Below are 23083 nucleotides of genomic sequence, written 5' to 3' on the forward strand. Positions count from 1 at the left end.
CTCGCCGCGGCACTCCGAGCCGTGCTGGGCGGTGAGGGAAGAGAACGGGCGGCCGCTTTCCCCCGCAAGCTCTGCAGTTTCAGTTCGTGGCGCGCAGGGACAGACGAAGGCGACACGGGACTTGGGGGGGGAACGAGATGGTTTTATTCCATGAGCCCCAAGACCCCGGCGGGCGGGGGGGCAAAGGTTTTATACAGAACTCAGGAGGACGGGTGTAGGAACAGTAACCAATGAGGGAATAGCAGGGGAGGAGTTTAGGGCAGAACTAACATCTGGAAGCTGAGGAGGGGGCTAGAATGAATGACAGGGAAGGTTCTAGGGAAAGGGGCAGGGAAAGGGGGGTTGGGGGGGGAAACAGATATTAAACAAATATCAAATGAAAGAAAAACACACCACCGCACTGGAGTGTGTCCAGGCAAGGCCAGGGAGCTGGGGAAGGGTCAGGGCACAGACCCACATGGGGAGCGGCTGAGGGAGCTGGGGGTGTTCAGCCTGGAGCGAGGGAGGCTCAGGGGAGCCCCTGGCCCTGAACAGCCCTGAAGGGAGCCTGGAGCCGGGAGCGCTCCGTTTCTCCCAGGCGAGAAGCCAAAGGATGAGAGAACAGCCTTTAGGTGCACCAGGGGAGATCCAGGTTGGACACTAGGAAGGATTTCTTCACAAGAAGAGTTGTTAAACATAGAAATGGGCTGCCCAGAGGTGGTGGAGTCACGGTCCATGAAGCAGTGTAAGGGAAGACTGGGCATGGCGCCCAGTGCCTGGTCTAGTTGACCAGGTGGTGTTCTCACAGGTTGCACTCAATGATCTCAGGTATCCTTCCCAACCTGGTTCTGTGAAATAATTACAAAAGAACTGATACTTCAGCCTCTTTCCTGCAACTTTATAAAGCATTTGTAAAATATAAATAAAACTATTTCTCACCCTGACACTTCTGCTCCTTCCGTATAATTTTTGCTTGTGTTAGTAAACTCTTTTAGGTGTTATAAATGAAAATTTGTCCAGCCAAAATAATATGAAAAAATAAAATATTTATTTTGCAATCAAATTCTATCTAGCCAGCCACAAGGAAAGAACAGAGCCAAGCTCAGGGTTGGCCCTGGGTGTGCAACAAGGAGTCAGCCTCAGCAGAGGTTTTCCTCTATGCCCACACACCTCCATCCTGGCACAAGCGGGTTTTATAGGGAAAATTCTGCCTGAGGCCAAGATTTCAGCGATCAGTCTTTTCTTCTATTCAGAGTCCATAGGTTAATAAGATTTTCTTTGTATCTGTCTGAGGACTTCCATGATATCCATCTTGGACCATTTATGTGATGATCAGCATCCGATGATCAGCACCTGGAGTCCAGACATGGCCCATCTCCTGGCTGAGCCACATCCTTTTACTTGTAAATCAGTTTCCAATATACACCCAGTCTCGCCTGCAAAGGGGGGGAACTAATACAAACAGGCATAATCTAACAAGTATCCAATATTATATATTTCATACAAGGAATGGCGCGAATTATATTTACTACACATAACATAGGCAACTGTGTAGCCTAGAATTAGGTTAAACAAAAATTCAAATTCTGAACCTAGGGATTCAGGGCAATGTGAAAGCTTTGTTGGATCTTGGGAAAGAGTTCAAGAAGAAACAACTACTGAGAAAAAAATGCCTTTTTACTGTGTCTATATTTTTAAACTATATTTGACAATGTAGCTTGTAAAGCAATAGTAGATTGTGTAACATCGTGTAAGTTTCAAAGAATTTTGGGAGATGTATAGTAAATTCCAGTCCACGTTCCACACCAACAAGCAGCACTATATATTGATATCAAGGTCTGCCTACAAACAGATTTTCTTAGAGTTCTGGTTGAATCTGTACATTATTCATATCTGTGCCTTTAAAATTCACTAGTTTTGTCATTTACCTGAAAGCAAGCAAACTAATGATTGACAGATATAGCAAATAATAGTGAAAGAAAAGAGGCACATCAAAGGAAGATATTCCCAAAGGAATTATTAATACATGAGAAACCATTGCAATGCAAACAGCCTGGTATGAAGGGTATAAAATACCCTGCTGTATTTTTCTCTGTGTGACACTAGTTTCTACAGTGTAAGTTAACAGCTAGTAGGGCTGGTTAAGTTTAAAAAAAAAAAATCTTGAAACAGACCACTGGGACAAAACCAGTATTCAAATTGCAACACAGTATTCAAAAGAACTACATTGTCAGAGATGCTTATTTTGTGGGTTTTTTGGGCCTTTGAACCAGGTATGTCTCCATCCCACGCTGCCTTCAGAGAGATTGAAGCTGTGTTTCACAATGGAAAGCAGTAGGCAATAGTTTATGCTGTGCCTTCCGCTTAGCGGACTAATGTACCATTGGCTCATGATGCAACTCTAGAAGCTGCACTTCTGCACTCGCAATCTCGTTTTGTTTTTCACAAAACCCCGAAGATTCTTGCGTTTAATGTCCCTAGAAGCTACCCTAGAACAAGATGGTGCAGAATCTGGGGAAGCTTCTGTAAAACCTGGAGAATAATAGCGAATGTCCACACGCACCCGGCGCCTTTGGCTCCCGGGGGCCAGCGCTACCCGGGGGGCGCTCGCGGGCGGGGCGGAACGCGCGGCGCGCGGCTCCTGCGCCCGCCCGGCCCCATAACGCGGAGGCCGAGCCGCGCGCCTGCGCCCTGCGCTGCTGGCGGCGCTGCCGGGGCGAAGATGGCGGCGTTCTCGGGTACGTGGCGCGGGGCCTCTCGGCCCTGCGGGGGCCTCTCGCCTCTGCCCGCGGCTCTCGGGCTCCCTGCGGCGCCGGGGGGAAGCTCCTCGGCCGCCCTCCCAGCCTGGCCCGCGGTAGTGTGTGGCTGACCATATATCAGGCTGAAGGTTGCGAGGCCCGCGGGGGATGTAGGTGCCTCTCCCCGTGTCCTCGGGCTTTTATAGGCTGTGAGATTTTGTTATCGGAACGGTTTTGCAGGTTTTATTGCATATGTGGATCTAGAAATGGGGCAGCTTAAAAGTTAGGCTCGTTCCTCATGCTGACTTGTTTCAGTAACGGGAAGTTTATCATAGGTTCTCTGTATAATACTGGCTTTTTATAAGGGAAGCTCTGCTTGGTGATACGGTTTAGCAATATATATGTATATGTGTTTTATATAAACTATATATGTGCATACAACAGTAAACTGTAATCCGAAAGCTTACTATTAAAGGTGGAAGCATCATTCTTTGTGTCCCCTTTCCCATGCAGATATTTGTACAAATAGACAGCCAGCCAAGATCAGAGTTCTGTAAAATTTTAAAGTCTGTGGGGTTTTTAATTTGTTCCTTTTAACTGAACTTTTTGCATCTTATCATAGGGGGGAAATGCTGAAGCTTTTTCCTGATATCTAGAGATCAGTTTGGATGCTATACAGCAGGATAAATTTGGATGTAGTTGAGGAAAATGTCATGGTGTCATTGTTTGATTAAATTCTTGTACTTTATATTGAATTAAACTGTGGGAGTTGGAAGTATATGGGAAGAAATACGTATGGATTTGTTTCCAACTTGGAATTAGTAGGAATTGATTTTGATTGCTCTTGATTTTGTTGCTTGTGTGGATAGTCTACTTTTGTAGGATTAAAGGCCAGCACTTGAAAATATTAAAGCTTCCTGCAATCACATTACAAATAAAACACGTTTCTTACAGCATTTGTATTATAGCAAGTGGAAAAATAATTTTGGGCTGTGCAGCAGCCCAGCTGAGTGTGTGCATGTGCATGCTGTGTCTGAAACCCAGCATGTGGCAGTGCAGAGGCCAGTGTGTGAAACCTCTGCTTGGAAAGGTGCATGTTTATAGGAATTGAAGGGATTGATTTAGAGTAACCTTTTGTACCCAAAGAGATGACCAACACATAAATTTTTATTTTGATGGTGTGCTACCAGCATTTGGGTTGGTTAGCATCTGCTTTCCTTTTGAATAGCTTCAGTTTTCTTTTGTTTTCCTTTTTAAAAATGGAGGATTTGTTTATCAACATACAAGCATGTTGCTCCATATTTAACTTGTGTCTGAGGTACAACCATCAGACTTTGATATGAGTTTGCCAGAAGGAGTATCCAAGAAAAAAAAAAACTTTAAAAACTGTAATTAGTAACTTTATCAAAATCAAAGCCCTATCTTCTTATTACCAGGCAAGATTGGTGAACTAGAGTCATTAGAGGATATAGGTTTCTTCTACTGTTTACACCTCAGCTGTAGAGAAAGTGAGGTATTTGTGATTAACAAAGTCTGTAGTACCTTGCCCTTGAAATGGTGCTCTGTTCCCAGTGTGTTTGCTTTGCTGTTGTGTCTGTACCCGCCCCTGCCCTGCCTGACTTACTCTGCACTGAGTGGGGACAACTCTCAAAGCTGCCTGTGAGGAAGGGAGGACATTTCCATCAGTGGGTGCTGGCGTGAAGGCTGTTGCCAAAAAATGTGGTTTTCCATGGTTCTGTCTGTAGCTGGAAGTGTCGATGCTTGGCAATCTTTGGGCATTGTGAGGTTAATAACACTACTTGCTCTTTTTTTGCTTGTCTTACAGAAATGGGTGTTATGCCTGAGATAGCTCAAGCAGTGGAGGAGATGGACTGGCTGTAAGTAGGAGTGTGGCAAACTAATTTGCCTTTCAGCAACGGATGACATGCTGCTTAAAGCACCTCTGCTGTCACATTAAAGCAGAGTTGGATGTGTGTTTTCCTTTAACTGTCATTGCACCTTGTGTGCTTCTCTGTAGTGTGAAAGACTGAGGAATACAAACTGTGACTGCAGCGGTAACATTTAAACTTGGACAGGCAGAGCATGACTGCTTATGCTTCACTTCTTTTGTTTCACAAAAGGCTCTCTGCCCCTGGTTTATTTATATCTATCTTAGGGTTATTGGATGAAATACTGTCCCGTAATCGATGCTAGTTTAAATTGTCATTCAGAAAGTTGTCAGTATGGACAACCTTAATGTATGTAGTTCTTCTCATATGAATGTTAGGTGTGATTGTCTGAAAATGCTGTTTGAGTTTAGTTATCTTTACTTTTTTTCCAGTTTTGAACAGGAGTCATGTAAATGAGGTCAGCATAAGCGGCTTTAAAAAGAAACTCATTTGAAGAAAGGAAGACAAGGAATATATAGTTAATAAGGTTTTTGATAGTTTAGCATGATGATGTGAGATGTAGCACTCTTACCAAGGTGCAGCTGAATCCACTGCAAGCCTGGAGGAATAGCAGTTACATGCTTTATATTGCAGATGACCATGGTTTCTGTGAATTTCTATATAAATAAAATTTTATTTTTCTACTGTTACAGAACATTGCCTTGTGTTAATGTGTTCTTTCCTATAGTCTCCCTACAGATATCCAAGCAGAATCCATCCCGTTGATCTTAGGAGGTGGTGATGTGCTTATGGTATGTAGGCAGAATAGCCCCATTTGTAGAAATCCTGTGTCTAATTGTTGTTTGTGTGGTGAATTTTGTTCTTTCCAAATGGGTCCATATCTAGACTAGCTTTCCTGTCCCACTTCAACAGAAAGCATATTCTTCAGGTAAAAGCCTCTTTGAGTTCCTAGTGTGTTTCTAGCTGTTCTTGCATATAAAATGTGGTAGTATTAGGCTTTATTTTTTGACTTCTTGACAGGCACTGCCACATGAATGAGGGCTGTCTGATCTCATCTGCTCTCCTTTTGGCTGTAAACACCTGACACAGCTCTATATGGAACATGACTTAGGCTGCCCAGACCAATGCTGCAGTATCAATAACCTTGAAAGTATCAGATTAGTATGCCTTGTTCATCATGTTTTTTATGGATCTCTGTGTTCTTCATTCCACAAAGCAGAATAATACTTTCTAAAAAATAAACTTAATTTATCAAAACAGAATTCTAGAACAGTCTTTACAGTCCTGGTTAAACTCTTGTATTTTTCTTCTTATAGGCTGCTGAAACCGGGAGTGGAAAAACTGGTGTAAGTAATCAAATTTATATTAGCAGAAGGTAAAAGTTTTTATTTAAATGGTCTCATATATGCAGAGAGAATGTTTATATGTGTTTAAGCATTATTGGTAATAGTCTTTACCAACATACATGTAGGAATGTATTTCATTATTTCTGGCTGTGGGTATTGCACCTGAAAACAAGGTTGGAAATAAGTGTATAACTTGTGGAATTAAAGTGACTTTTCATTTTAGGCTTTCAGCATTCCAGTTATCCAAATTGTTTATGAAACACTGAAAGACCAAATGGAAGGCAAGAAAGGAAAAGCCACTATTAAAACTGGAGGAGGAGGTATGGTTTTATATGTCACATCCCTTAAATTCAAAACTTTGTGTTGATTTTGTCACTTTTAAAAGTAAAGTTAATCTGCTGTTACATAAGTATTTTTTCCATAGTTTGGGATAATGTAAGCAGAATATCATCATTCAGTGTTTTATTAAATAGAGAATAAAAATTTACTGGTGAAATCATGGGAAGAACTGGTGTGCATTTGACTGCAGACTCTTAGTAATGCTCGTTTTCAACTTGAGGCTGGCTGATCCACACCTTGCTTCCTGTGTTCTTCTGAAATACATACTAGATTGATGCCTTGCAAGATGTGAAGTGGTGGTGGTGCCCACCTTAAAAGAAGGAGTTAAAAAATATCTTTCTGTTGCAGGATTAGGTGAGACCAGCTATGACACCATGGAGTTGGTTTGGGCCTCTTAAATGAGCTTGGGCAGAAAACTCTTCTAGGCTCAAACATATTTTTGTGTGGCTGGGGTAACAGTATAGGATCTTTCAGTTCTGCTGTGCTGAGTAGAGGTGTTGTGTTCCTTTTGGCACCTGCCTAGGTTTGGAATTGAATAATTGATATGTTGTTTGTTCTAGTAAACATTGAATTGAGCAGTAAATGCACAGGGCTGGAACTCAGCTAATGGATTGTAGCCATGATAATATCTTCACATTATTTGAGAGTCTATTATGCATCCATTTAATTAAGCTTGGAACAGTTAAGCCAATAACCATGTCCAGTCTGTGGTACTGATAAAATTGGGTTTTATGCAAGTGAACAGTATTTGCATAAACAACACTCTGAAGTTGTTACAGAAGTTTTCATCATTATAACTACTGCTACATAGGTGACAGTAAAGTCAACTTAATAACAGTTAAAATAAAATCCTTGAGAGAATGTAATATGCAAATATAATCTGTAAACCTAATTGAAATGACACCTTTTTTTTTTTAATCATGTACAGATTTTATTACAGCATGTTGTTTAGCATATAAAAAATGAAGTCAGAATTTGTATGTGCATGTGTCTTAGCTCCTTAGTAATGACATTTTGACTTATAGCCTGAAAAATACCTTAATGTAAGCTTGGAACAGAAACGGCAAATCATGTGTTTCAAATTTGTTGTTCTTAATATAGTTTTGGATATTTTACGTCTGAATTTGATTGTGTGAAACTCCCTTATTTTATAAAAGTCTTCATTGTTTGCAGTTGCATTTTTAAGTAACTTCATCTGTGTTCTTAATGGAATAATCTAAACTTCCTTAGAATACCTTTGCATTAAACATCTGTGCCTCTCCTTCGGATTGTAGGCCTTCATTTGAGCTTATATGAATTTCATTGGAACAAAGCTATTTCCCCAGAAACTTAAGCCAAACATTATAGAAACAATTTGAACTTCTACTTTGAGTTTTTCAGGCTTGCTTTATTGATTAAATGCTTTTCCTGTTATTGTCTTTCAAACTTAGTGCTTAATAAATGGCAAATGAACCCCTATGACAGAGGATCAGCTTTTGGTGAGTTGTCCTGCTCTTCACTTGAGAACTTTTGCTTGGTAAAAACGAATAAACTAGAGGAAAGAATGCATGAAGTTTTCTTTTAAAAGCAGTTAGGCAATTTCTTTAACTAAAACTGTCTTGTAATTTTCAGCAATTGGATCGGATGGTTTATGTTGTCAAAGCAGAGAAATAAAAGAATGGCATGGATGCAGAGCAACTAGAGGAGTGACTAAAGGTAAATATAAAGTGATGTGTTTTGAATACTCTTCCAGAAAAGTTTCAGCTGAAATGCCTGCTTATCAGCCATTGTTAATGTAGATGGCTGCATTTTGTATCCATCTGTCCAAATTTAGTAGCTTAAGATTTAGAAATGACAAATACCTGTATTTTGTTCTCCTTGTGTTGTAAATTACCTTTTTCCTGATAGTGATGCCTGAAAGTAGAACAAAACCTTCCCAAACAACCTTAAAATAATAATAGAAAAACAAACCTTTACTTGAAAGCCTTCAGGTGCACAATATGGTGAAAACCATGCTCTGAATTAGATTCCTACAATTTTATAAGATTGGGCAGTTAGAATACCCAGCCAGTATTGAGCAGTTGGTTAGGTAATCCTGCCCCCTCTGGGTTCTGCCCCACTGGAGCTCTCCCCACTTGTCCTCTGACTCTACCTTTATTATGTCTATGATATATGGTACAAAATAAAATGTCCTTGGTAAGCTAACAAGCAAGACTAAACAAAACTTCAAGAATGCATCAAAGAGTTTGTTCACTGTGGGAAAGAAAGCAGGAAATGTACTAGAAGTTATAGCTAAGTCTACTAAGCTACAAATACATGAAGTATACATAGAAAGCTAAAAATCTTTAGGCATCAACAAGAGACTAAGTTGCAGGAGGCAGAATCATAACTAATATTAATCAGAATGTATTTTTTTAGGATATGGCTATGCACACAGTACATCGAGTTGTTTCCTCACAGACTTCACACAGATGTGCAAAAGTTTCATGCTTCTGTGGTTGTAGCAATAGTTGAGAGGCCAACTGTAACACTTGACTCAGAAGCAGAGTCATCCTGATACTCCAGTAGTTCTGGATATGTGTTCAGAAAGACACTAAACAGTCTCCTTTTATGGGGTGTGCAGATAATTCTGTGTGTACATAACAGCCAGCTGGATGTTCTTCAAGTGGCACAAGCAGTTGTTGATGCTGGGGCATGCTGGTGGTCTGGTACTGATTCTGCAGAACCTTGTGTCCTGGGTATCAGTTTCCATGCATTCAGTAGGATGACTTCTCTCTTGCTTGTCATTCCTTCGGAGCCTTTCACACACTACCTCTGTGTGTACTTTGTCTCTTTTGCCTGCTCTTTCTTCATTCCATACGTAGGTATACACACAGCCTTTTCACACAAATAAAGTGTAGGGGATTTTATGACACTTTTAGCAGGATTGGGATGTTAGATTCATATGGTCTTGGATGTAGCAAGTCTGAACCACCTTAATGAATTTGGGTATTGTATTAAATCCTTTCTTTTTTCTTTTAAAGGGAAATACTACTATGAAGTTTCCTGTCATGACCAAGGCTTGTGCAGAGTTGGTTGGTCAACTATGCAGGCTTCCCTAGATCTGGGTGAGTTTCCTTCTGAAGAACCTATTGCTAGTTTTTATATTGACATGGAATGGGCGGAGTTCTGTTCTAGTGTTGCAGAGAATGGACTCCTCGGGAAGGATCCCTGTATTGGAGAGTTGAAAATGTTTTCTATAAGTATTTTACTTCCTGTAAGTGGCAGTGTTTTCTTGTCTTCTGTGACTTTCTGCCTTTTATGGTTTGGTATTTTTTTTTAAATTAAGATGACTGGAGACTAGTAAAATCTATAAATGTACTGCTGCAAAAGTACTAGTTTGGTGTACATCTAGGTCAGAAATCTGTAGTTAGCACTGTCTATTATTTGCTTATGTGATAGTGTTGGAGATTTCAGTTGCTACTACCAAAAGGAAAAAGCATAACCTGTTAACCAAAAGATAAAAGTCTATTGTCTTGTCTTCAGGCACTGATAAATTTGGCTTTGGATTTGGTGGCACTGGTAAGAAATCTCACAACAAGCAGTTTGACAGTTATGGTGAGGTAAGCTTGAATTGCATTCGGTAGAAATATTACTAAAAGTTTTGCATGTCAGTTTTGTGCTGTTTAAATAAACTGTCTTTTAAAACAGTGCTCACTGCTAAGGGAGGCTCACTGGGCAAAAGGCCAATGGAACATTGAAGCAATTTTGCATAAAAGCTTATTAAAAGATTCGACAAAAGCAGTTATAAGCTTGAGACATGATCATGGTTATACTGCAATTATACTGATTTATTCAGAAATTAAAATTTTGCTGTGTGTTACAGGTTAAAAGTTAACTGACCTTTTGAGATTTATCTTGACTTACTTCAGTTTTAGCTTGAATAAATCAACCCATTTGTATACACTGGGGACATGCAAGTGAGGGCATCATATTCTGTTTACCAGAAGTTAGAAGTAATTTCACAACTCTGTAGTCTGTCAAAATGCATTATTAATTGCTACTAAGACATAGAGTGCACTACTTCTGGCTATTGAGTTGGGTTTGTCATTACCTTAATGTACACTTCTGAAGTGTCTGCTGGGAATACTTGTAATGGTTTTTGTGTAGTGTAGCAGTGGAATTGAGGTATTTAAACATAAATAAATTAGTATTAAAGCAGAAACTCAAGTCTTTTTGTGCTAATAATAACCCAATGTTATAAAACCTGCAACTTCTATGACTGCTGTAGCTTGTTTAATAGTGACTCTTGAGCTGTTTATTAGAAACACTTTATAATATATAGATGTTACTGAATACCTTTAAAAATAGCAGATCTCATGATACTTAAATAAAGCACTTTAGTATATATAACATGCATATAGCATCATCTTCGAGAGTTAGTCTTTTATTATAGTTAAAGTACAGTTTTCTGATGCCATGTTTAGTGTTCTAAGCTTAGATTTACATTGGCTAATAAATACATGACTAATGTGCTTTTCCATAATGCAGAATACTTCCAGGTAAATGACTTAAATGTATCGTCATTGCGTTTGGTTTTTGAAGTAAATTTAAAGTCGTAATAAATGTTTAAATAGCTAAGATCAATTGGGCAGTTAACTGAAGACTTGTAATCAAATAGAAATATGTGTTCTATTTACAACGGTCTGACTGAAATAAATTGAACTTGCTTGACTTCTCTCAAGAATCAGCATTTATTAGGGAGAGGTAAGAAAACTAAAAGCTGACGGAATATAAGCGCTAAGTCACCTTAATGCACTGAAAATGTCTTAGCTGCACAAACTTTTTTTTGCAGGAATTCACTATGCATGATACAATTGGCTGTTATCTAGACACAGAAAAAGGACAAATTAAATTTTCCAAAAATGGTAGGTTTTATTCTCTTTCTTTGGAATTTTATTTGGATGTTTTCACCACTGGGGAGGGAGGGAGAGGAATGCACACACTTGCAGGGTCTGACTGAACCAACCCTACTTTCAGGGAAGGACCTTGGCCTTGCGTTTGAAATCCCACCACATATAAGGAACCAAGCGCTTTTTGCAGCTTGTGTACTGAAGGTAACAGGAATGTTACAGATGTTCAAGATTACCATTTTTCTGGGTTTGTTAATGAGCTACTTAAGTATAAAATTTGCATAGCCACTTACAGTTACTGCAGTTGTTAATGTAAAGTCAGTTTTCTTTGGTTTACCAGTATTACTACTGAAGAAATAACGTGTGTGTTAGCTCTGAGTACCATTTAAGCTAAATGTTCAAATTCAGATTTTAATCTTGAATTTATAGTTAGGCCTTAGTATAGATAAATAATTCCTAATAACAGTGCTGTGCTGTGTGTATTAAGCTTTGATGTACTGCTATTTAACTGATATGAGCAAATAGCTTGAAAGTCAGATAGTCTGTTTTATTTGTTCTGAATTCTAACATTACTGTATTGTAGTACTATGTCTTTCTAAGTTAGTCTTCTTGAGTCTCTCTCTCAAGCAGTAAAGATTTTAGCACCTTTCAGTGGTTAGAGAAATGTACAACTTCAGAAAAAATGATTTGGTTTTCTTGTTGGCTTTTTTTCTGCTGTGTTTGGTTGGGGTTTTTGTAGGTACCAGCAACTTGGGGAAGAGGAATGTATAAGATGGGAGAAGGAAAGACCTTCCCTATTTCCTTGTCTGTTTTTTTCATTATTGAGTTGTTTTTCATTTTATGTGGTCTCTTGAATTGGTGTGTATGACACAACTGTGTTGAAACCTAGAATGCTGAATTGAAATTCAATTTTGGTGAAGAAGATTTCAAGTTTCCACCAAAAGATGGCTATGTTGGCCTTTGCAAGGCTCCTGAGGGTAGTGTTGTAAAATCACAACACTCAGGTAGGTTATATTTTTATAAGCTTCTTTTGTTTCTGTATTCAGGTTGTGTTACAGAGCATCTTTCCCTTTAATTTCAATCAGAAAGATCTTAAATACAGCAGGAATGAGGAAATATTGGTGCTTTTCTGAAAGTATACCAGATTTTCTTACTCTTAAACCACTAATAGTCTTTAATGTTTTGAATTTAGAAATACATCAGTGTTTTCAACAGTGTTATCATAAAAATATGTGTGGGTCTTTATGATCCACAATGGAATAGGTTATCCTGCATGGCCAGTACACCCACTTGTAAGTTCTGATCATTATTCTGAAGTTACTCATATTTGAGAGAGCAATCAGATCACCTTTCAATGGAGCATTTAGAATTATTAGGTTTAAATTACTAATAGGAAATCCAGATCTGTTACCAGTAAAAAAATTCCAGAATAGGAATGTAGTTTGTCTTAACTGGGATTCTTTTTCCACTTAGGAAATGCACAAGTGGTTCAAGCACAGAACCTTCCAAATGCTCCAAAAGCATTGATTGTAGAACCGTCAAGAGAGCTGGCAGAGCAAACTTTGAACAATGTGAAACAGTTCAAAAAATACGTTGATAATCCCAAATTAAGGTAATAGTAAATTTGTTAGTTGCATTTATGATATTTTCCATGGTTGTAACTTCATAGAGAGATGAGGGGGTGGGTTCCACTTTGTAGCTAAGTGAACCATAATATGCAGTGCTGCTGATAATATCAGTAATAACCTGCTGCCAACCAAACTTCTGACTGTGCAGCTACAGTAGACCACTTAGATGGTTTTTGATATGTTTTATCAGTGGAGTGCCTTTTTGTCATATAACAAATTTGGTGGGTAGGGTTTTTTTTTTTAATTATCAATGCTAACTGGTATGATACTTCACATGCTTTTATTAACTAAAAACATTGTCTGCTTACTGCACTCCTTTCTTAAACATTTTCCTATATCCCCATCTCTCTCTGCCCCCCACTTTGTTTTTCACCTCCATCAGATAGTTATATACAGGGTCTGCTCTCTCTAATTAATGTGCTTACAAGACGAAATTATCATGGAGTTGCATTCTGGACAGTGAATTGTCTATAAGTTGCTTTGGTTTTAAGTTGTCTCTGCTTTGACTGTGCTTCTAAAACTTCAACATTTCCCAATTCTAAACTGCAATCTGTTTATAAGAGTGCATTTACTAAAATTGCTGTGACTAAGCAATAGGAATGGGTAAGCTACAATGAAAGATTCATTTTGTTTGCCATTATTTGCATCTCTAACTTTCAAGGACACAGGAAACTTTATTGAACTAAGTTACATTATTTTTGAGATTTTTAAGAAACACTTTGTAGGATAAATTTGTTAAGGTGCTAATTTGTTTAATACAACAATGATAAATTAATCACATTCAAATACAATTTGGTAACAAAGTTTTCACTTGAATTGAAATATCATACACTACATATGAAAGGATGAGTTTCAAAATTAATTTTTTCTATTATTTTATTCTTAAATTACTGTTCAGTGCTGTTAATTGTCAGCTGTCAATAAAATAATCAGTTTTCAGACAGATGTTTTGTTTACTTTCTGAATATAATCAATGAGTAAATGTCAAATATATTGATGTAATTTTAGGGAACTGCTAATTATTGGTGGAGTTGCTGCAAGAGATCAACTCTCTGTACTGGAACAAGGTGTAAGTTGTATTTTTTTCATATGATTTATTAGATTGGGTTTCAGGTAATTTATGATGTTGCTAGGGGATGTTAATGGTGATAACTCATGTAATAAGAATAATAAACAAGTTAAAAAGAAAATGTAGTCGGTAGCAAGCTCATGTTGCACCAGTCTAGCAGCTGTTTCTTTACTTCCATGTCAATACAAGTACCTATAATACCTAGTCAAGTTCTGTTGAAGCCTGAGTACTCTTGGAAGTCTTAAAAGGTAAAATCGTTTGCCATTTGTCCTTAACCAACAAGACCATTTTTCTATTAACTTAACTGTCCCATCTTCTTGTGAATAAAAATAGTCTGCAGTTACCAAGATGAACCTACACTACAAACCAGTCCTACATAGAAGGAAGTGGTCTGGTTTCAGCAGCATGGAATGTACAATTGATTCAATCACACTGTAGGGAGAAGAGAGTCACAGAGCCCTGGTTTTTATTTAAGACACACTTTTGGAAGTGAAAGCACATCACTATTGACAAATTTTCTAGTGGTTCTAGCTACCAAAGTAAAAATTTTCTGTTAAGCCTTCTTGAATTGGAAGGTTATCTGACTTCCATGTGAATGCTAAATTCTTAATTGTGAACCTTTCTGTCTGGCAAAATCTGAAGTTATTTCTATAGTTGATATGACTTTGTATCCTTCCACCATGAGAAAAATTTATCCCTGTTTAAAAACAAATTTGTTTGTTGGCTTTTGATAACAAAATTAGACAGCTTGGAATTCAGGGAAGGAAAAATGGGAAACAGCACTTCCCAAATAAGGGAAGTCTTCCTCCCCAAGGTAGAGTCTGCTGATGAAATGACTGTAGAACCAAAATGCAGGTTGCCCAGAAATAAGATTGTAGGATCTCTTTCCAGAAGGGTTCTGAAAATTGTATTAGGCAGCTACCTAAAGTAACTTAAAAATTGTCCTTGATTTGCATGTGAAGGTGGGGAGTGGAAACCAGATAATCTCAAGAGGTCCCTCCAAATCAAATTACTCTAGAATTTTATGAAGTTATAATTAATAAAAGATAAAGCATTATACTTATAATTGTCTCATAATATTAAGCTTAGATAAAACTTCTAATATCTCTAGTTAGTTACAGGACCAACTCATACTCTTGATGTACTTCATAGGTGGATATTGTCGTTGGAACTCCTGGAAGGCTGGATGACCTGGTCTCAACAGGAAAGATTAATTTATCTCAAGTTAGATTCCTGGTTCTGGATGAAGCTGTATGTAGAGAATTAAGTACTGCTTAAATTCTGTTCTGAAATGCAATATGATATTTGCAAAAAAGTGAAACATGATTGTTCTATGGTATTTGATAATTCAGTGGAACAGTTAGATACCTATAGACTGTTCCACCTTTATCTTCTCATTGTTTGCAACCATAGTAACCTACTTTTTTTCCCCCCACCCTCATAGCCTCTCTGTTAAATCTGTTCGGAATTTTTCTGATAGAAAAATGTATTTCAAATTATATTTACAAGGTACTGAAGTCTGTCCCTGCCACTGCAGGGAGCTCGAAGGACAAAGATAAAATATAAGTGTTAGTTAACCCAGCAGGTCTTAAAGCCAGTGATTGTTGTACTCAATATGCTGTGAAATAACGGCATCTCTCTGATCTGTTGTAGTACATCTGAATATTCACAAAGATCAAATGCCTTGGGATGTTAGCTAGGAGTAGCTGCTGAGCTTCTCAGCAGCTATAATGTAAGTGCTCCACCCAAAAAAATGTGGGTTTTTTCTCCTTAGTAATAAAGATATTACAGAGATACTGCCATGCATTGACCTATCCAGCTAATTAAAAGCAAGAACTTCTGATATTAGGAGTGTATTGCTTATCTAACTCAAGTATAACGACTGAGAAATGAGAGAGAAGATTTGCAGCTTCATCTCTTATTTCATTCCCACTCAGGATGGCCTTCTCCTCCAAGGTTATTCAGATTTCATAAACAGGATCCACAGTCAAATTCCTCAAATAACCTCAGATGGAAAGAGACTTCAGGTATGAAATGTTTGTGGTTTTGGTGGGTTTTTTGTGTTTTTTTGTTTTTTTTTTTTTGTGGGTGCTTGTTTTGTTTGCTTAAATATTTTTTGGGGTGTGTGTTGTGCTCTGCTTTCAGTTGTCGACTATTATTTGGTATAGAGCATGCTTCTTTGGAGTTTTCAAAAGCTCTTGTCCAAAATGAACACATGTTCAGTGAGTTCAGTAATTGCCTGTGAAAATATTTCTAGCATTCTAGATGTTGAAGCCTAGTGTTTGGCAGTTTTCAGTTGAATTTGAATTATTTATATATAAATATAGCAAACACGACTGAACACATACTTTGGTTTCTAATGTATTAATAATCTTGGTTCATCAACTTCCAATAATTTTGCATTCTTCCTGCTAGTTTTTTGGGTCTCTAACAGAATAGTTAAGCAACTTATTTTGTGTCTTGCCTCTTGCCAGGTGAGTGGTTCCTGTGATGAGGAAATCCAGATGCTTGCTGTTTTGCTACATTATGCTATTCAACTACATAATATTCATCCAGTTCTACTCCCACCTTTTTGGACTGGGAGGATCTTACCTTCAGTAGTATCCATATGACTCTCTTCTTCTCAGGTGATTGTGTGCTCTGCAACACTGCATTCTTTTGATGTGAAAAAACTATCTGAAAAAATCATGCATTTTCCCACCTGGGTTGACTTGAAAGGAGAAGATTCTGTCCCTGAAACTGTACACCATGTAGTTGTGCCTGTAAATCCAAAAACTGATAAACTCTGGGAAAGACTCGGCAAGAATCATATCAGAGTAAGTGAAAATTGAGTATGTGAAAAGTACATGTTTACTTATTTAACCTTCAGGAGGGGGCCTAATATTGAAGGATCTTTGCTGGCTATTGAAACAGCTTAATCTGAAATGGTTTGTTCCATGGTAGTTATATCAGTAATGGCATAATACTGTTTCTGAGCAGCTCAGTGTTACAAAGGTGACTGAGGAAGAGCTTGATAGAGTAACAGTCTGATTTGCACTAGAGAACAATGGCATTGTGCTTTTTCATTCAATACACAGCTAATGGTCCGTGGCCTAACTGTACTTAGTATCTCTTTTCTGACTTGGCAGGAGGGAGTAAACCTGCCAAAATGGATCATTCTATAAGGTAGTTCTGTTTCCAACCCATGTGAGATGAGCAGTTTTTACAGGGATGGATTTCATATCAGACTGCATCTGAGATTCCAGATTCTACATTCACCTGACACCTATTCATGTGAAAAGGTGTTGGTTGTTCAGGTCTTTAGTATTCAAGTCCTGAATAACCTGGAACCATATTTGGTTCTTGGCAACTCTGATGCAGTTACAAAGTTATAGGTTTTCTTAATCTTTGTCTTTGAAACCTCTGTTCATCACATGTTAGTAACTTTTCATTAAGTCATAGTGTGAGTTTATTTCTTTTGGATTTTAAGTTTATATCTGATTCAGCCTAGCATTGGGGAAAAGATAAGGAATTACTATTTGTGTGATTTAACCATATTTTACAGTATCTTTTAAATCAGGTTGGTTTGGGTGGTTTTAATTCTTCACTTTGTTCAAAACTGTTTTCTTCCAGTGTCCAAATAAATAGTTTTATTGCCTTTTTTTATGAAGAAGTTTGGTATGCTTAAATACACAAGACTTTCCTTTAGCTAAAGGTAGGTAAACATGGCTGATGGGAGAACAGAATGCGAAGATTGCTTCTAAACTTCAGTTTATTCCTAGTTACAAGTTAATAGAGTTAAGTATTTCTCTGTAAAGAGTGGGCTACTGACTTGGGGTTCTTTTTTGTTTTTCTTAGACTGATGAAGTACATGCAAAAGACAATACACGACCTGGCGCTAACACTCCAGGTAATGAGCAGCACTAAGAAATAGTGAAATTTTCATACATGTTTTGAATTAAAGGTAAATTGTAGTAGATACTGGCCTCGAGTCATGTTCCTCCAAAATCTTATTTCTAAATTCTAATAGTCTTGAAGAGAAATGTGTTTCTGTAACTGGGAAGTGGGAAAGAGACTTGATATTTTGCAGATTTGTAGACAATGTTTGTTGGCGTGTATAAGAAATTTGAAACTTCTGAGTGCTTTTATTCTTCCTGTATTTCATCACCTTGGAGCATAGGAGCATGGAGGGGAGAGGTAGAAACTGAAGGTTTAGCTTTCTTGCTCTAATAATAAAAGTTTAACTGTCTACTTGAAGGCTAGAGAGCTTCAAAAGTATGTAGTTCAAAGGTTCTTCATGTTTTTAAGCAATTTGAGTGAAATAATTCCTTTATTTTTATTTAGAAATGTGGTCTGAAGCTATTAAAATTCTAAAAGGAGAATACACTGTTCGGGCAATCAAAGAGCACAAGATGGATCAAGCCATTATCTTCTGCAGGACTAAAATAGATTGTGATAATATGGAGCAATACTTCATCCAGCAGGGTGGAGGTAATATTTTCATGTCAGCCTTACTCAGTTCACTCTTCTCACTTCTGTGTTTTTTCAACACCAAATTCATATGATAGAGGTCACCAGTACTGGGACACAGCACAAATAAAATTGTGCTTCAGGTTTTTTTATGTACTGACTGGGCATAAAATTCAGAGTTTTGTTGCAGGCAGCTGCAGGGGTGCCCTTTGTGAAAGAAAGCAAGAGGTACAGTCTTGTACCTCTTCCAGATTGTTCTAGAATGGATGGACCATCATGCACCAAAATTTGAACCAGTGAGAAAACACGTGGTGCCTCTGCTGAAACATATTAATAAAATTGATAGTTGTTAAGGGCAAGAGACATAGGAAGAGATGTTCACACCTAAGAAGATACAGAAGGAGAAATGTGAAAGAAAACACAGGAACAGTGAAAGGGATGTGTGAGGAGAAAGGTGAAGATGAACATTTGTAGAAATGGGGAAATTTAGAGCAGGAAGGAAGGAAAAATGCCTGCACAGATGTGCTCTTTGGAGGAGGGAGAAAGAGTGTTTAACTGCTTGTCTTGCGTAGTTTTTCCACCCCAGTGCCTAAATTTTTTTTCCAGTTCTGTATGGTTCTGTGTCATAGCTTATATGTGATGTTATTAATTCATATAAATTCTTTCAGGCCCTGATAGGAAGGGACATCAATTCTCATGCGTCTGTCTGCATGGTGATAGAAAACCTCAAGAAAGAAAGCAAAACCTGGAAAGATTTAAGGTGATGCAGCAGATTCTTGAAGGCTTTTTCCTCACCTCCCAATATCTGAATTCATATGTTAATTTGTGTTCCTAGTTCTCCATTTAAATTAAATTGCACTCAAATGTTCTATGTCCCACTTCATGAAATTGTAAGGCACATTTTCTGTAGGTGGAGGTCTGTACTGGTAGCCACTATGACCTTTGTGAGTTTGAATCCAGAAGATAGTGGGCCTACTTTGAAATAAAAACCTAATTTTAAACTCTATAGTAATTACACTGTTTTTTCAAGTCTTTAGTACTTGGCTACTTAAAAAAAAAAAAGTTAAAGTATTGCAATTTAGTTTTGATTAAGCCCTTTGTTGATCTTTTGCTTGCTTTATGGTGCTGGGGAAAGAAACAAGGATGTAATTCACCAAGCTATTTGTGCTTTATTTGAAGTGTTCCTAAATGTAAAGAGACACTTCAAGGTGAACTAAGTGCAAAGGACTATGATTTCATTGCTTGGGATTTTACTTGCTGAATTTAGCACAACACTTCATTAAAGCTCTGTTTTTGCAGAGAGGAGATGTCCGTTTCTTGATCTGCACAGATGTTGCTGCTAGAGGAATTGATATTCATGGTGTTCCATATGGTAAGACATAATTTTGTAAACCTAACCTGTTCAGTTGCAATGGAGCTTCAATATATTGGTGGTCCTGTCCAGTAGTTAAAATAAATATATGACCTATAGCATAATTTTAAGAGATGTAGATGTTAAATGCTTAAACTAGGCAATATTTAATTTGGTTGTTCACCATAAGTTCTCAAATACTTGATGATGTTCTGCATTTTTGAAAATTGTTAATTTGGTTTTCAATTCTTGCAAAAAAGTAATCAGGGAGAAAGCAGTTTGAGAGAGCTTTTATTGTGGGTATTGCAGGTTACACCTGTAACTATTGTAATAAAGTATGTACATAGGTTGAGGAGGGGAATTGCAGCAATCAAAACAATATTTTAGGTGTCTGAGCTTAGCTCATACATTAAAAAAAAAAAATCTCATGTTCTCAGTTATCAACGTGACGCTCCCTGATGAAAAACAGAACTATGTTCATCGAATTGGGAGAGTCGGCAGAGCTGAGAGGTATGTGTGTGTTCAGAGCAGTCACCAGGTGTTCTTGATGTTTTTTGTTGTTGTTGTTTCACAAGTTGGCAAGAGTTACTGAAATACATTTCTCCTTCCCTTGTCTTCTAATATTTCAGGATGGGTTTGGCAATCTCCCTTGTGGCAAAAGAAAAAGAAAAGGTAATTCTACTCCAAAGTAAAGATGAACACACATTATTTACTAAGGTTCTGTCCCCAGCTCCTATCTGACCTTCTTATCCTGCATTGAAAAACTGCTTTTTTTTGTCCCTGTTTAATTGCAGGAGAACTTAAATAGATTCCTGAATTCTTTTTCATGCTATAATTAGTCAGAATTATATGTGATGAACTCTATTTAATGAAGTTTAGAGGTTATTTTGCATTATTTCTAGGTTTGGTATCATGTGTGCAGTAGTCGTGGAAAAGGTTGTTATAACACTAGACTGAAGGAAGAAGGAGGTTGTACCATATGGTACAATGAGATGCAGGTAAGCATTTTTCTTAAATGTTCCCCAATTCCTCTAAAAGATTTGGGAATAAAGTTCTTGTTTCACCTGTTTAGTTGAAGTACAAATCTAATCTTAGATTTGTATATAAACAAAGGTGTTTATAATCTTTGATTCCATTTAAAGAAGAAATTAGAAAACTTTTCAACTTATATGTTCTGTAAGTTGTTTAATTATAAAAGCTTATTTTAACATTCCTAGCTAATGTTGTTGGAGTCTTCCTAATCAAAGTCTGTTAAGATTAAGAGGATGTTAGTTATACAGTTGTATTTAGATGGTTTATTGCAAAACTGTCACTTAAAACTATTGTTTCTCTAACCTGGAAATAGTTTGTCACTTCAGTAGGTTTTCACTGGGATTTGTATACCAGCTATGAATGCATGTTAAAAATCAATACTTCCCTTTTTTTGCTAATAAAGAAGGGCAAATACACCTCATCTGTAGTAAAATAAGCTTGAACTGTGAACTCTTAAGTAGTGTCATTCATACAAGTAGGGTTGTGTATGAAATAAAGTCTTCTAGGTAGGGCAAAGTGATACTGAAATTGGAGATGAACTTGTATAGTCTGAGCTAATAAAAATATGTTAGTCTTCTGTATCTGTGACCAAATTTTGTGTACCATTCCTGTTCAAACTACTAAAATGTGACTGTTCAGAACAGTAGTTTGACTAGTCTTGGACCATAAGAGTACTTAAAGACTTCTTGAGTTTTTTTCTCATAGTTGCTGGGAGAGATTGAAGAGCACTTAAACTGCACTATTGCCCAAGTTGAACCAGACATAAAAGTACCAGTGGATGATTTTGATGGGAAAGTTACATATGGGCAGAAAAGAGCTCTGGGTGGTAAGAATTAATTACTCTCAAGTTCCCTTGCTATGCAGTGCTCAGTTTCCTGGTTGTCTCCTCTGTAACTACAGAATAATGGACTATAAATAAAAAAATAACAGATTATAAATAAATGGATTATAAAAAGCTGCAAGCTCTTTGCCATCTTTTGCATTTCTTACATGCAGCCTGTGTGTTGCAAGTGACAAGAGTATGTGTGTACCTGTTTTGGTTTGTTTGTGTTTTTTTTTTCTAACAAAGTAATTAACTTTCTGAATGACTGTGGTTGGGCATTGTTAGTTCTGCTGAAAAATGGCTTTGAACACATAATTTAGATTGTGTCTCTTTTGGCAGGTGGACTGTATAAAGGCCATGTGGATATTCTGGCACCTACAGTACAAGAGTTGGCTGCCCTTGAAAAGGAGGCTCAGACATCTTTCTTGCATCTTGGCTATCTTCCTAACCAGCTGTTCAGAACATTCTGATTTGCTACACTGGAGAGAAGGATTGATTTAACAAATGCTCTGCCCTGCAAATACAAAAATCCCACACTGTCTCTGAGTAGAGGTAGTTAGAAAGTGATTAAAACTAAATATACTTCTTGCATGAGGAACAGAGTGTTCAGCATTGTTAACTCTGAGTTAGCTGTTCTCCTAATTAAATAAAACAAGTCAAAGATCAAATGGTTTTGTTTGGGTTTTTTTTGCCTTAAACGATTAATTTGCAGAATAATTTTTTGCTGGTTTGTTAATTTATTGAAAGCACAAGGGTAGTTAGGCAAATACGGGAGGAGAGTTTTATATTTCTATTTATTTATGTTAAAAATTATTTAATTATTTGTGTGCTGTAAATTTTTAATGCTGGACTGACTAAAGATAGATTGATATTCATTCAGACAGCTGTTTATATTTAAGATACTAAATAAGAAAAAAACCCAGATCTCAAGTATGTATTTGAAGCTCTGTTATCCTAAACCTCTACATCTAGGCTGATAACTGCATTTTGATTCTCTAGTTCTAGATTTCTCACAGTTCTTAAATATCTGAAATGGATTATACAATATTGTAGCAATATTGGTACAAAGATTTGTACAATACTCTTGCATCCATTGGGAAATACTAGGCGAGTATTAAAGCATTTCATAAAACTTCAGGAAAAGCTTTTTCATGCAGCAGTATAGGCTGGAGTATCTAATGCTTCTTGTGCTGCTTTCAGACAGGTTGATTTTGTTCAGTTGAAGTTACTGCAGTCTGGTTTGGAATTTCTTTTTAGGTGTTTTTTCCTCTAGTGACTCTTCTAATGGTAATTAAAAATTTTAGTGACTTTGCCTGCAGACTGTCATCCAAATATCTCAGGTCATTGGGAATGCCAGACAACCACAAATCCCTTCTTTTCCCTTCTTTGTAAAGTCTTCTTTTCACAGAGCATTCCATCTTCTTGAAAAAACAGTGACAATCAGTTTAAACTTAGGTTGAGCAAATTATTTGTAGTGTTACCTGGAGAGGGCAGACTGAGAGACTCAGGGATTGTAATAAAAACATAGATTTCTCATTAATTTAAACAAAGTATTGCATTTACAGCAAT

At 37.4% G+C, this 23083-nt stretch overlaps 1 protein-coding gene across 1 annotated transcript; it reads left to right on the forward strand.

Annotated features, from left to right (window-relative positions):
• Positions 1–2654: 2654 nt before the first annotated feature.
• On the forward strand, positions 2655–22182 carry DDX1 (DEAD-box helicase 1). Its single transcript, XM_021525379.2, has 26 exons — positions 2655–2717; positions 4543–4594; positions 5334–5397; positions 5923–5952; positions 6176–6272; positions 7722–7769; positions 7903–7986; positions 9294–9377; positions 9796–9872; positions 11105–11177; positions 11290–11366; positions 12052–12166; positions 12636–12774; positions 13799–13859; positions 15012–15110; positions 15797–15886; positions 16487–16675; positions 17697–17748; positions 18183–18329; positions 18977–19068; positions 19608–19680; positions 20097–20169; positions 20289–20331; positions 20562–20657; positions 21397–21517; positions 21854–22182. The coding sequence occupies exons 1-26, from the start codon at positions 2702–2704 to the stop codon at positions 21982–21984; spliced, it is 2223 nt and encodes a 740-aa protein (XP_021381054.1). The 5' UTR covers positions 2655–2701; the 3' UTR covers positions 21985–22182.
• The last annotated feature ends 901 nt before the right edge of the window (positions 22183–23083 follow it).

This window comes from Lonchura striata, chromosome 3 (assembly GCF_046129695.1).
Source record: "Lonchura striata isolate bLonStr1 chromosome 3, bLonStr1.mat, whole genome shotgun sequence".
NCBI classification, from domain to species: Eukaryota; Metazoa; Chordata; class Aves; order Passeriformes; family Estrildidae; genus Lonchura; species Lonchura striata.

Excerpts from the sequence above, each read along its gene's own strand:
- DDX1 (XM_021525379.2), top strand. Across the intron at positions 11,178-11,289 it reads AATTAAATTTTCCAAAAATG|GGAAGGACCTTGGCCTTGCG; the intron begins GTAGGTTTTATT and ends CCCTACTTTCAG. Across the intron at positions 11,367-12,051 it reads TTGCAGCTTGTGTACTGAAG|AATGCTGAATTGAAATTCAA; the intron begins GTAACAGGAATG and ends GTTGAAACCTAG.